Source organism: Linderina pennispora, assembly GCF_002104995.1.
Source record: "Linderina pennispora strain ATCC 12442 chromosome Unknown DL89scaffold_18, whole genome shotgun sequence".
Taxonomy (NCBI): Eukaryota; Fungi; Kickxellomycota; class Kickxellomycetes; order Kickxellales; family Kickxellaceae; genus Linderina; species Linderina pennispora.
In genome coordinates, this window is record NW_024468266.1 from 92384 (window position 1) to 104561 (window position 12178).

The window sequence follows — 12178 nt, forward strand, 5'->3', positions numbered from 1 at the left end:
GATGCAGGATCGTATTTTTGTGTACCGAATACTAAAATACAATCTTTAAATGTCAAGACCTCCCCCATGGCTTTGCAAACAGTGATATGTATCAAATGATGTCCAGTGTCAAAGAATGTATTTATATGTAGAAATTTTATTAAGACAAAAGGCTGGGGGTGAACATAAAGTCTTATGCCGTGGCTGACAGGTGATCTCGCCGATCGCGTTTTCGGCGCGTACACGCTGGCTAGTCTGATGTACGCCAATGGCTGGAAAGGACTTCATATACTTGGCAACATGTGCGGCCATAAGCGTGTACGGGTTCGCTTTTGGAATCACAATTGGTGCGGCGTTTGGCAGCTTGGCGACAATTTTAGCTGTGCTGCCTATGGTGCTGTTGTCGTTTCTGCTGTTTGGCAGGCTGCTTGTCAACACAGGGAGTATGACTGTCTGGCTTGGGTGGGTCCACCGGGTCAGCCTGATAAAGTACGGCTATGCCGTGCTGTCCAGGATCCAATACACTGGGTATGTTGTTGATGGAGTGTCTGTCGGCGACTCCTATCCACACAGCACCCAGGTGGGTAGCCTTTTGGTTTGGACCAGCATTAGTTTTGTATTTGTGCCGGCCTCTGTCCTATGGTGCGTGTCGTATGTGGCGTTGTGGAGTCTGACAGAATCCAGCCAGCACAAGCATAGTCGGCGCCAGCTTAAAGAATCGCTACTGGGGTCATTCTATCACCGGCTCAATGTGGCCATCTCGCTCAGCAATGCAGACCAGTATCTGCCCATGATCTCGCGGTAGATGTACACGTCAGGTATGTGCCAGTTTCTCAATGTGGGGCCTGAATAAATCGTATAAGCGCTATGACGTGCAAATATGTCACACAGCTGACACCCAGCATGTAATTCTCTTGTGAATTCGACGCATGCGATTGCCCAGATGGTAGCTGGATGGCCTACGTCATTCAATATATGCAAAAATCAACCTGGCGGTTTGTGCGCAGCATTTATCGGGCACAATTGCCATAACCTGGGCATAAAGCACCAGTTGCAGAATCAGCCAAGCGTGTTGTTCCTGGGGAGGTTCAGAGCAGCTTTTCAAGATCGTTTTTATCGACTATGCATCTTACTACGTTGTCTACCATCGGGATCCGAGCAGCGCAGCGCATGCGGCCAGGGCCACTGCGGTGTACGTCACTGATATAGGAATATACGTGGTGCTAGGGCAATTAATGACGGCGCCATGGTGCAATGTAGGGTTGCGATATGTATATGCTAATACATAATATATCATATGTAGACTACTCGGGATCACCGCCACCAGCGCCATCATCGGCGCCTAGGGGCTGGCGCAAGTATGCACATAGGTTCCGCGACCGGCCGGTGAGCCATCTGACGTCATTTGCACTCTTGCATGAGCTGACAGCGATAGTGCCGCTGTTTGGCGTGTACTACACGCTCGACTTCTTCGAGGTGAAGGTGCCGTTTCCAGAGGACGTGATGCGCCAAGGAAACAGATACATCAACAAGCTGCGGCAGTATGTTGGGATGGAGGCGCTGGACGAGGGGTCGCCTGTGCTGGTGAACCTGGCGACTAGCTACGCGGTGGTCAAGGCAGCGGCACCGCTGCGGATTGCGGCAAGCCTGGCGATGACACCGATGTTTGCCAGGGCGTTTGTGGTGCCGATTGCCCGGGTACTTGAGAAGCTAAGAGGCAAGCCAAGAAGTTAGAGCCTGCCAGCCGCGGAAAGTTTAAATGGAAAATGTCACTTTAAAAATTCAGAAAGAGAGAGCAAGAGAAGGGTGTGGTGGTGAGTCAGTATGTTGCTTAGAAGGTCTCCTCTTCGTCGAGGTGCGCATCGGCCGCGGGAACGCTGCTCTGGGGCTCGTAGGTCTCGTCATTGAGGTCGCCCTGGAGCTGCTCCTCCTCGCCAGCATAGTTGTCGTCTGTGCTATACAGGATGCCCTGGATATGGCTGGCCATCTCCCCAATGTCCGATCTAGGCTCGAACTCCAGCTGTTGCAAGTACACCTCGATTTCGCGCAGCTTGGAGAAGTAAAAGTCCCGCTCCTTCTCCGCGGTCTCAATCAGCACCTTGGCCTCAGACAGCTGGCGGTTCAGTTCCTGCACCTGGTGGGAATTGGCGGCTGCTCCAGGGCCCGTGCGGCTGCCAGGCCGCAGACCAGCGGAGCCGGGACGCATGGCGGCAGCCTGCGGGCGCTGGGCAGCGGGGCGGACGGCGGAGCGCGCGGCACGCATACCCGTGGACGAGCTGTGGGCGGATGACGCGCTGCTGCGCGGGCGGGAGGCAGCAGCGTTACCAGGGATGTCGGCAGAGCGGCCGTTCCGCCTGGCCACCGGGTCGTAGGGCTGGCCCGAGAAGTACGAGTCCCAGAACCGCTTCAGCCACTGCAGGAACTCAAAGTTGTCCTGGAACCGGCACTTCATCAGCTTCGTCGGGTCAATGGGCTTGTCAATCTTGTGCTTCCGGATCATGTTCTGCAGAATCTTGTAGTTCTCAATGTACTCGTACTGCTGGTTCGCCGCGAACTTGACGCGGGCAAGCGGCACATCCAGGTATATCGAGTCGATGATCTGGCAGTACGCCGCACCTAAACACCCGGGGGTAATTAGAGATGTGCCAATTCGCAATTGGGCTGCTCTCCCCTTCGGAGGGGTTCGATTCCACGGCTCTTACCTGAACCCAGCTGCTCGACCTTGGTGTAGTTGGTCTGCAGAAGCTCGTTGACCCACGCAATCAGACTCTGGCGACTCTCGCTCATTGTGCCGTTCTTTAATGCAAACAAAGAAAAAGGGGGAGGAATGTAAAGAAACAACAGCTGGCATACAGAAGCGAGCCGCAACAGTCTAGGAAAAGACAGAATTTTTTATTTTTCAGCTCATGTTGTCGGTTGTGCCAATGCAGCCAATAAAAAACGCTAGTGTAGAGGGCCATTCAAGCAATATCAACGCCGTTCGCGCGCAGATCGTCCTTGGCCTCAGAAATCTCCTGCATCAGCTCATGGTACGCCTCGGGGCACTCGCGGAACACGAGCAGGTTGTAGCCGATGTTGACGAATGCGTAGGCGCCCAGAGACACCAGCGCCAGCAGCGGCAGCACCGGCCACACCTGGGTCTGCAGGACCTCGGGAAGCGGGAGAAGGCCAACGAGGCCAAGCAGCCAGAGCCCAGCGGCTGCTGCGAGCATAGTTCCGACCTGTTGCGCACGAGCCATTATTTCTGCAGGAGAGGAGGTGAATTGGAGAGAGGGAGAGGGCGAGATTGTCGTTAGAATCGGGGAGGGGAGTGAGGTTGAAAAAGAGATTTTTGGCTGGCCAATTCGACTTCTGGTCAAAGATGAGCCAAACGTTCCCCGAGCCCGGCCGCGAGAGCCATTTGTGTCACAGCCAATCACAGTGATCTGCAGGCTGGGCAACGAGGTACGTCATAGAGAAAAAAGTTCACACCTGTTTTTCATCCAAGGGCGGCTGGGCGCTTCTCCCGCCACCCGGCGCGCTCAGTGCTGCTGCGCCTTAAGAGGGACCACCTCCCCGCTGCTGCAGGCTGCCGGTGAGATCCAGGACTTTTCTGTGGCCAGCGCTTTCTCTTCTCTTTCCCTGCAATTCGCCCTGTACTCTTAGCCTTTTTCTTTTCTCTTCTCCACTCTAGATCCCCTCCTATCCCTTATCCCAGGCGGCCACTGCTCTTTTGTTTGAGCCGGTGCCCCCGTTGATTTTTCTGTTCTACTCCACGCTTTTGTTTGCTAGCGCACGCGCGTTCGTTATCGACTCCAGGAGCAAGGACCCGTGCACACACCCGCGCTCCTGCTGTCGCCCCCTTCTCTTTGTATATATTGCCCGGCACACTTGCGTTTCTTTACAAACCCCCCGCATATACGCTCAAGCGCACAGCACGCGCTGGCAGCTCCGAATTCACGAACAGAGCAAACCCTACTTTTTGCTGGAGCCAGTTCTCTATACTCTGACACATTTTCTCCTCTTGCTTTCATTGCAGGGCGCCGGCGTTTTTAAGCGTTCCTCCTTCCCTTCTCTCTCCCTTGTATCTTGCTTATCGCTCTGAAAAAAGCCCGTGGCTAAAAGGGTAAGTTACCGCGGACAATGTTTCCGAGGTGGAAAAAAGCTTGTGTCTTTGTATAAGCTGTTTTGACGCCCAGTGTCTGTGTGCAAACAAAGAAATCCCGGCGTGGATGAGCCGTGCATGACTCGTTGATAAGACCCGGGATCTCGCCGGACACGTCGGCACATTCCACCAGCCCACACGTTATTACGCTCGTTCTCCTCCTGCGTCCGCCCCCAAAAACACAACCACTCAGAGAAAATTTTGACACACAAGTACCCTAAACCCGGTTCTTTCTGTATCCCCCGTGTTCTATATCCCGTACCCTTTTCTACGTTGTAGGCATTTCTACCAGCGGCACTCTCGCTCGTTTTCTCTATCCTTCTCACACCATGGCGTACAATACACAGCCGGCAGGCGTGTACATGAACCATGCGAGCAGCGCCAGCATGCTGGATACAAATGCCGAGAACGACCACGGTGGCGAGCAGCAGCAGCAGCAGGACAGCCGCCGCCGCCGGTCAAGCACTTATGCTATGCATGTAGACTCGCCGTATGACTACCAGCAGCCCAGATCAGCAGTGCAGACCTCGTTTACAGTTCCACCACCACCACCCCAACAACAACAACAGCAACAACAACAGCAACAGCAATATACGCCGGCATATAACGAGTACTATACATACGCGACAACAACAGCACAGATGGTCGATCCATGGGCGTTCAACCACGCCAACCTGCTCGCTAACCTGAGTCAGATGCCGCCGGATTTGCTCTCTTCGCTGGTGCCCCAGCTAAGCAGCCAGAACCAGCAGCAACAGTCGCGAATGGGCTCAGCGCAGAGCATGTCAGCCTTGGCTGCCGCTGCAGCAGCCGCCGTGGCCGCAGCTAACGGTGACCCACTCCAGCAGCAGCAGCAACCACAGCAGGCGATGCAAAGCGGTTCGGGCGACTATTACTCGCAGAACCAGCAGCAACAGCAGCAGCAGTCGATGCATGTTGATCACACGTTCGCAGTGCCAGCAGTGCCGGCAGCCCGGCAATTTGGGACCAAAAATGTTGTCTTACCCTCGATATCCTCGCTGCAGTCGTCTACGGCGCGCCAATGCCGAGGCGGAGCAATACTGCCGCACGATTCTCAACAGCAGCAGATGCCATATCGGGACCCAATGTCTACTGCGTATCAGCATCAGCCCAACCCCAATCTATCGCAGTTCCCACAGCCTCAGCAGGCGGCTCCGCAATATCAGCCGCCACCGCAGGATCTGAACAGCAACTACTACGGCCAGCAGAACCTGTATTACTCAGCACCAATGCTGCAGCCGCTGATGCTGCCGCCGCCGTCGCCGACAATCCTTTCGTACTACACAGCAGATCCGACGCAGTGGATGTCGCTTCTCGGCCAGAACGCGTATCAGCCGCAGGCGTACCACTACGACTATCCGATGCCAGTGCATCAGGTGCCATTCAACTTCCCGGTGCCGGCAACCCCCACCTATGGCGTCACACCCATGCAGAAGAACGACCCGTCAATGGCGGCAGCAGTAGCCGTGGCCGCCGCGGCAGCAGCAGCACAAGCGGCAGCCCAGCAGGGCAGCAGTAGCAACGTTGTTGGTCCGGCGGGCAGCCAGATGCTGTTGACGCAGCAGTTCCCGCCCCCGCAGAACCCACAAATGGCGCTGCCGTCTATCGACCAGGCGCTGCAGCATGGCGGCGTCAACGCCCAGATGGCTGCTGCGGCTGCAGTCGTCGCCGCAGCCTCTGGCCAGTACCCGCTCTCGGCGCCCGCAGGAGCTATGGTTCCGCAGATCATGCCGCCGCTGCAGCAGGCTCAGCAGCAACCGCTGATGCTTCCAGCTCTGCAGCAGCAGGCACACGCAAATGGGGTGGCGTTCCACACACCGCAGCCACAGCTGCACTATGAAGCGCCCTCGCTTGTCAGTCCGGCCATGGCTCAGCCACCGCAACAGCAGGACAGCTTCTATCTGCCAGCTACCAAGCGCGCATCCTCGTTTACAAACCTGGCCCTTCTTCAGCAGCAGCAGCAGCAGCAGCAGCCGTCACTCTTGCGTCAAGACTATGGCGGTGGCGTGCCGTTGTTTCCGAAGCAGAGCAGTCTATTACTTCCAGGTCAGGCAAAGTCTAACCTGGCACATCAGCAGGGTCTTTCGGGTTACGGCAAGCAACCGCTTGGCTCAGACATGTTTGGCAGCAGCGCAGCCTCGATGATGTCACAGCAGCAGCAGCAGCAGCAGAGCCATGTCTCGGGCGCGTTGGGGTCAACCGGGCAGATGTTTGGGTCATCTGCATCTGCGCGGTTTTCCGGCTCGGGCAGCTACGGAAACCCGCAGTTTGGGTCGCTGCCCGCATCTGCAAATCGGCATTCGAGTGCGTCAAGCACACGGCCCATCGCTACTTTGTCATCGTCACGGCGTGCATCGCTGCTGCACAAGGCGCGTCATGAACTTCCGTCGCTGTTTGGGGATCGCAAGCCCGCATCGGTAGCTGCGGCGGCAAAGACAGCGGCAGCATACAGCGCGGCGATATCAGCACATCTGGCGTCAACAGCAGCAACAGCGCCAGTCTCGCTGCTGGGCAGCATCGATGGCTCAGGCACACGGCCAGACATGGCCAAGTATGTTCCTGGGACCCGGGTCACTTGCCAGCAGGCAATGGTGGAGTCGACTCGCGACCATGTCTTGCAGACAGCCCACCAGCTATACTCGACCAACGCCCGCGACCCAACGCTCATCGAGATGCTTCTGTGCCTGCATCGCCTGCACCCGCGCCATCTGCCAACGCTGCTGCTGCTGGCCTGTGCGTACTTTAGCAGCAGCAAGCCCGAAAAGTCTCTCGAGTATAACGAGCTCATTCTCAAAATTGACCCCAACTATGTCGAGGCGATGTCGAACATCGGGACCACCCTGCGTAGCATGGGCAAGTCGTCGGAGGCCGAGTCGTGGTGGTGGCAGGCAGTTAAGCTGCGGCCGGGGTACTGGGACGCTGTGGAGAACCTCATGGGCGTTCTGTGCAATCCCGCGCAGCAGCAGACAGCCACACCAAAGAGCCCCTCGAGCAAGGCAGATGGCGCTCCTGCCACGGGTCCGCGCTACCGCGAGGCACTGCAGCTGTGCGAGTTTGTTGACAGCAGTCTGCACATCAGGGACGACATCTCCAAGGACGGGGCTGGCAAGGTGGCAAAGTACCAGGTGCAGGACAAGCAGCTGTCGCGTCTGCAGTCGCTGCTGTACTCGGAGGGCAACCTGCGCTTTGCTCTGGGCGATGTTGCCGGTGCCAGGCGCGAGTACGAGAAGGCAATGGAGGCGATCCTGGGCGGCTACAAGCTGGACGAGATCGTTGTGCGCATCGCGTACATTGGCTCGCAGGAGAGTGTCAACCAGATGTTCCACAAGCAGCTGAACAACCAGGCGCCGCCGTCGCACAACCTGAACATCAACAACCTGCCACTGACGCTCCTGGCGCCGCAGAACGCCATCCGCATGCTGCAGATTCTGTTCCCAGAGACCAACGGTGTGCTGCCTGGCCTGGTCGCCCTGGCTGGTAAGGCTGCAGTTCAGCAGGCAACGGGTAACCATACCGCATCGACTCAGCTGCAGCAGGCGAACCAGGTCGCGTCGAACCTGCTACTAACGCTGGCCAAGCTGCACCAGGATCACGCCGTGGTTGCACAGCCGCTGTCGATTGTGCTGCCCCTCTACTACATGTCTCTGTCGCTGGTGCCATCCCCATCGACATGCAACAACCTGGGCATCATCTTGTCGGCGATCCCTTCCCCGTCGACGCCGACAATGGTGCCGTCTGTGCAGGGCGGGCAGCAGCCAACGCAGGCACCAATGGGCTCGGCCCTGGCCATGCAGTACTACACACACGGGCTGTCCCTGGACCAGCGGCACCCTCACCTGTACACCAACCTGGGCTCGCTTCTCAAGGACCTCGGGTACCTGGCCGAGGCCGTCAAAATGTACGAGAAGGCGGTCGAGTGCAACGCTACGTTCGATGTTGCGCTGGCCAACCTGGGCAATGCCATCAAGGACATGGGCCGCGTGCAGGACTCGATTCCGTGGTACCTGCGCGCTGTTGAAGCCAGCCCCAACTTTGTTGAGGCGGTATGCGGGCTCGCCAACGCTATGGCGGGCGTGTGCGACTGGCACGCGCGTGACGGAGTCTACACCGAGATTGCCACCCGCTGGCGTGCAGTTGCGATGGTCGGCGAGGAGCAGGCGGTCAAGATCTTCGGCGTCATGGGGCGTGGCAAACGGCCGACAGCCAAGGCGTACAGGCGCAAGCTGTTCAGGCGCATCAACTACGTGCATGCACAGAGCCCGAAGCAGACGCATGGCGTGGACAAGCGGCGCGGGTGGATGGACCGCGTCGTGGAGATTGTCGACCAGCAACTCAGCGACGGCAGCACATGGGGCCATGGTGTGCTGCTGATGCAGCCGGCTGCTACTGACGCCAGCGATGGGGGTGGCCTCGTGCGCCCGACCAGTGGGCTGGTGAGTTTCTTGGAGGGCGTCTGTCGACTCGTTCCCCGTGTCTCAACGGCGCCAGCCACTGGCCTGGCGGTGTTTTTGCACGACGCGCTTGATCTTGTGCGGCTTATTGCTGGGGTCCACGATGCCGGCGAGGTGCCCGGCGACAAGATGCGCAGCTGGAAGCACTTCATGGCACTGATCCGCAATGAGGGGGGCTGGGCGCTGAGGATTGTCGAGCGCGCAGCAGTTCTGATCCAGAGGCAGTGGTACTGGGATGCGCAGCAAGGCAGCCAGCATGCGCTCGAGGCACTGCGCAATCCGCAGGCAGGCGCGTATAAGCGGCCACGGCTCCCGGCAGGTCTCGGAGCGCCGCTGGTTCCGACGGTGCTGCCATTCCACACCTTCACGTATCCGCTTGATGCCCGCGAGGTGCGACTGATTTCGCACCGCAACGCGCTTCGCCTGTCGTTTACGACGCTGGGCGGCGGCGCGCCTTGGCTGCCGGGCCATGTGTATCCGCCGCCGCCGCCGCCTGACCCCCAGGTCAACATTGGGTATGTGTCGTCGGACTTCAACAACCACCCTCTGTCGCATCTGATGCAGTCGGTCTTTGGAATGCACGACAGACAGCGGTTCCGCGTGTTCTGTTATGCAACGACGCCGCCCGATGGCACCGTGCATCGGCAGAAGATCGAGCAGGAGGCCGACGTGTTTGTGAACTGCGCGGCGTGGTCAACGCAGCGCATTGTTGACCAGATCGCAAGCGACAAGATCCACATCCTTGTCAATCTGAACGGATACACCAAGGGGGCGCGCAACGAGATCTTTGCTGCTCGGCCAGCGCCGGTTCTTGTTGCGTTCATGGGCTTTGCCGGAACCCTGGGGGCTGGGTGGTGCGACTATGTGGTCACGGATCCGATTGTGTGCCCACCGTGGACTGTGCGGTGCGAGGTGCGTGCCGAGCGGGAGCGCAGAGCCCTTGCCGCTGGTGGGGGTAAGAGCAGGATGCTGTCGAGCAGGCCGGCAAGGCAGCCCGAGATGCAGGAGAAAGGCCGCGAGCACTACAGCTGGAGCCAGCGCAATGGCTCGCGTGGTGGCGACAATGGCGATGGCGACGATACTGACGACATCACCAGCCAGGACCGTGCCAGGCGCGTGCATGAGTGGATGGGTGATGTGCGCTGGGACTTTGGCGAGATCGACCCCGAAGAGGTTGACGAGACGGATCTGCAGGGTGCCCGCGTGAATGGCTCTGCTGAGCACAATCAGGTCAGCTCTGCGGGGGCTGGTGGGGCGGCTGGCGCGCAGTTCAACTACGTCGATACCGTGGCCGACGAGCAGCTCGATGAGGCCGGCGCGGACAACTGGGTATACACGGAGAAGATGATATACATGCCGCACACGTACTTTGTCAACGACCACCGGCAAGGATTCCGTGAGGACGAGGAGCTGCGTGAGCTGCAAACGCCCGAGGCGCTGTGGATGGCCGAGCAGGATGCGCGGTACCGGATGCGCAGCGAGCTGTTTCCGGCGCTGGGCGACGACGTGTTTATCTTTGCCAACTTCAACCAGCTCTACAAGATCGACCCGACGCTGTTCCGCATGTGGCTGCGGATTCTGGAGCGGGCGCCAAAGTCGATTCTGTGGCTGCTGCGCTTTCCGGCAGCAGGCGAGCAGCACCTGCACCGCGTGGCAGTCGAGTGGGCGGGCGAGGAGGTTGCGCGGCGGGTGGTCTTCACCGATGTTGCACCCAAGCACATGCACATCAAACGCGGGCGCGTGGCCGATGCGTTCCTGGACACGCCCGAGTGCAATGCCCACACCACGGCTGTCGACATTCTGTGGAGCGGCACGCCGGTGCTAACGTGGCCGCGACACGAGCACAAGCTGTGCTCCCGCGTAGCAGCGTCTGTCGCCTGTGCCACCGGCCATGGCCAGCACATGGTGGTCCACAGCGCCGACGAGTACGTGGACCGGGCCGTCGAGTGGGCGACGCGGGCCTCGCACGAGTACACTTATGACCGGCCGAGACACTACGATCCGAAGGCCATCCTGAAGCCAGACCCGCAGACTGGGTACGTCAAGCACCTGCTGTGCGGCGGACCAGCCATGGACCTGCGCTACCAGCTGTTTATGACGCGCGATGCGTCGCGCCTGTTTGATACGCTGCGGTGGACGCGCAACCTGGAGCGCGGCCTGGAGGAGGCGTGGCGGCGCTGGGTCACTGGTGAGGACGAGGTAGGCGAGCCTGCCTATACCGGCGAGACCAACGGCACTGAGTCTGGTATGGAGCATTCGATGATATCCATGGACATTGACGACCAGCACCAGCACCAGCACCACCAACACATGCTATCCGACCGCAAGGACGCGGCTGCACTGTGCAAGTCTGACCAGCGCAAACTGCGGTGGGCCAAGCGCATCGAGCGCCAGATCGAAGCGGCGTCAGCGGGCGGGCAGTCCAGCGCCGTGTACTCGCCCCGCGGGCGCAGCATCTGGGTGCTCGACGAGGACGACGCCATGCCATCGCATTCGTGGCTGCACAGGATGATGACATGGTGAGCGAGTCCGCTCCATTATAGTCCTCCCTCCAGTCCCTTTTTCGTGCCTTTCTTTCAAACTGAGATGCCTAGCCCTTTTGCGCATTGCCGGTGCCACTGCACTGGGCACGGCTGTTCTGTGGGCTGTTCCAATGGCGGAGCAGACAGGTGTGCCTGTGGTGCCACGGCGCGTGTTTGGGTCTCCGCGTAAGCACATGGCAAGTCGGTTTCTATTTTAGGCTCGTCGCCGGCGAGCATGGGGGCGTGCCAAAAGAGCTCGCCAAGAGTTCTCCAAGAATTCAGTTGCAATGGATCCGCCATCATGGGTCGCCCTGTCTTAGGAAGGCACTGCGATGTTTCACGGATTCATTAAGACCAGGCCATGGTGCGCATTGTTAGCTAATAGACGCGAATCACGTGTCCGAACTCGGAACAGGGATCAGTCTGCGCCAGTAGGGCAGCCACCTCTCTTCCCTCTGCGACTGCCTTCTCCCTCCTGCCTTGCACTAGCGCCGACATTTTTAAACTACACGCCATTTTCCGCTATTAGTCTCTTTTACGACCTGCGTTTTTCAGTACTCTCTTTGCGAAACATACACACGCTGCTATTGCCCGGAAGAAGAGCAGGCAAATACACTTGGCGGCTTTTTTGTGCGACATTTCCTTCTGCTACCTTCTCATTTCGTGGCAGCCGACGCAGGGTGACGCGTTATTGGCATCTAGAGCTCGGTGCAGCCCGCCAGAGGGACACTGAACAGGTAAGTCCATCGAAAAACGCGCCTGCCCTGGATCGTGCACCGCATGGCGGATGGAGGAGGCGACGGAAGGGGCAGACCGGAGCTGTCTGGCAGCCAGCTTGGCGGCACCTGACCTGGGGTGGGCGTGTCTCTCCGCCCATGCGGGCCGACTCCCACGCGTGGCAGGCGGGCATTTCCTGCTTGGCCCAATATTTTCCGCCAAAATAGCCTTTGGCCGGCTGCACGTTTTGTTTCAAGGGCAGACGCTGTTTGTGTACACAGGGATTTCGCTATTTCCCTGTTGTTTTTGTGCCAGCCCATCTCGCCCTCTCCTCCCCGGACCGT

At 58.8% G+C, this 12178-nt stretch overlaps 5 protein-coding genes across 5 annotated transcripts; 3 read left to right on the top strand and 2 right to left on the bottom strand.

The window, feature by feature from the left end:
• The first annotated feature begins 159 nt into the window (after window positions 1-159).
• Window positions 160-1063, top strand: DL89DRAFT_75974 (uncharacterized protein). The gene has a single exon (XM_040892055.1). It carries the CDS (start codon window positions 248-250, stop codon window positions 782-784), a length of 537 nt encoding a protein of 178 aa, XP_040740093.1. The 5' UTR covers window positions 160-247; the 3' UTR covers window positions 785-1063.
• A 59-nt stretch (window positions 1064-1122) lies between these two features.
• DL89DRAFT_270432 (uncharacterized protein) lies at window positions 1123-2139 on the top strand. Its single transcript, XM_040888702.1, has one exon. The coding sequence runs from the start codon at window positions 1249-1251 to the stop codon at window positions 1711-1713; it is 465 nt and encodes a 154-aa protein (XP_040740094.1). The 5' UTR covers window positions 1123-1248; the 3' UTR covers window positions 1714-2139.
• Window positions 1811-2766, bottom strand: DL89DRAFT_226995 (EB1 protein; the record flags this gene model as incomplete). The annotated part of the gene is made up of 3 exons (XM_040884838.1): window positions 1811-2150; window positions 2253-2595; window positions 2682-2766. The coding sequence occupies 3 exons, from the start codon at window positions 2764-2766 to the stop codon at window positions 1811-1813; spliced, it is 768 nt and encodes a 255-aa protein (XP_040740095.1).
• On the bottom strand, window positions 2490-3439 carry DL89DRAFT_270433 (dolichol-phosphate mannosyltransferase subunit 3). The gene has a single exon (XM_040888703.1). It carries the CDS (start codon window positions 3216-3218, stop codon window positions 2940-2942), a length of 279 nt encoding a protein of 92 aa, XP_040740096.1. The 5' UTR covers window positions 3219-3439; the 3' UTR covers window positions 2490-2939.
• A 3293-nt stretch (window positions 3440-6732) lies between these two features.
• Window positions 6733-11118, top strand: DL89DRAFT_226934 (TPR-like protein; the record flags this gene model as incomplete). The annotated part of the gene is made up of 5 exons (XM_040884836.1): window positions 6733-8286; window positions 8401-8673; window positions 8740-9507; window positions 9601-9768; window positions 9898-11118. The coding sequence occupies 5 exons, from the start codon at window positions 6733-6735 to the stop codon at window positions 11116-11118; spliced, it is 3984 nt and encodes a 1327-aa protein (XP_040740097.1).
• Window positions 11119-12178: the final 1060 nt, after the last annotated feature.

Bases quoted from the DNA above. Each gene is read 5' to 3' on its own strand.
- DL89DRAFT_75974 (XM_040892055.1), top strand. From the start codon at position 248: ATGGCTGGAAAGGACTTCATATACTTGGCAACATGTGCGGCCATAAGC.
- DL89DRAFT_270432 (XM_040888702.1), top strand. From the start codon at position 1,249: ATGTATATGCTAATACATAATATATCATATGTAGACTACTCGGGATCA.
- DL89DRAFT_270433 (XM_040888703.1), bottom strand. From the start codon at position 3,218: ATGGCTCGTGCGCAACAGGTCGGAACTATGCTCGCAGCAGCCGCTGGG.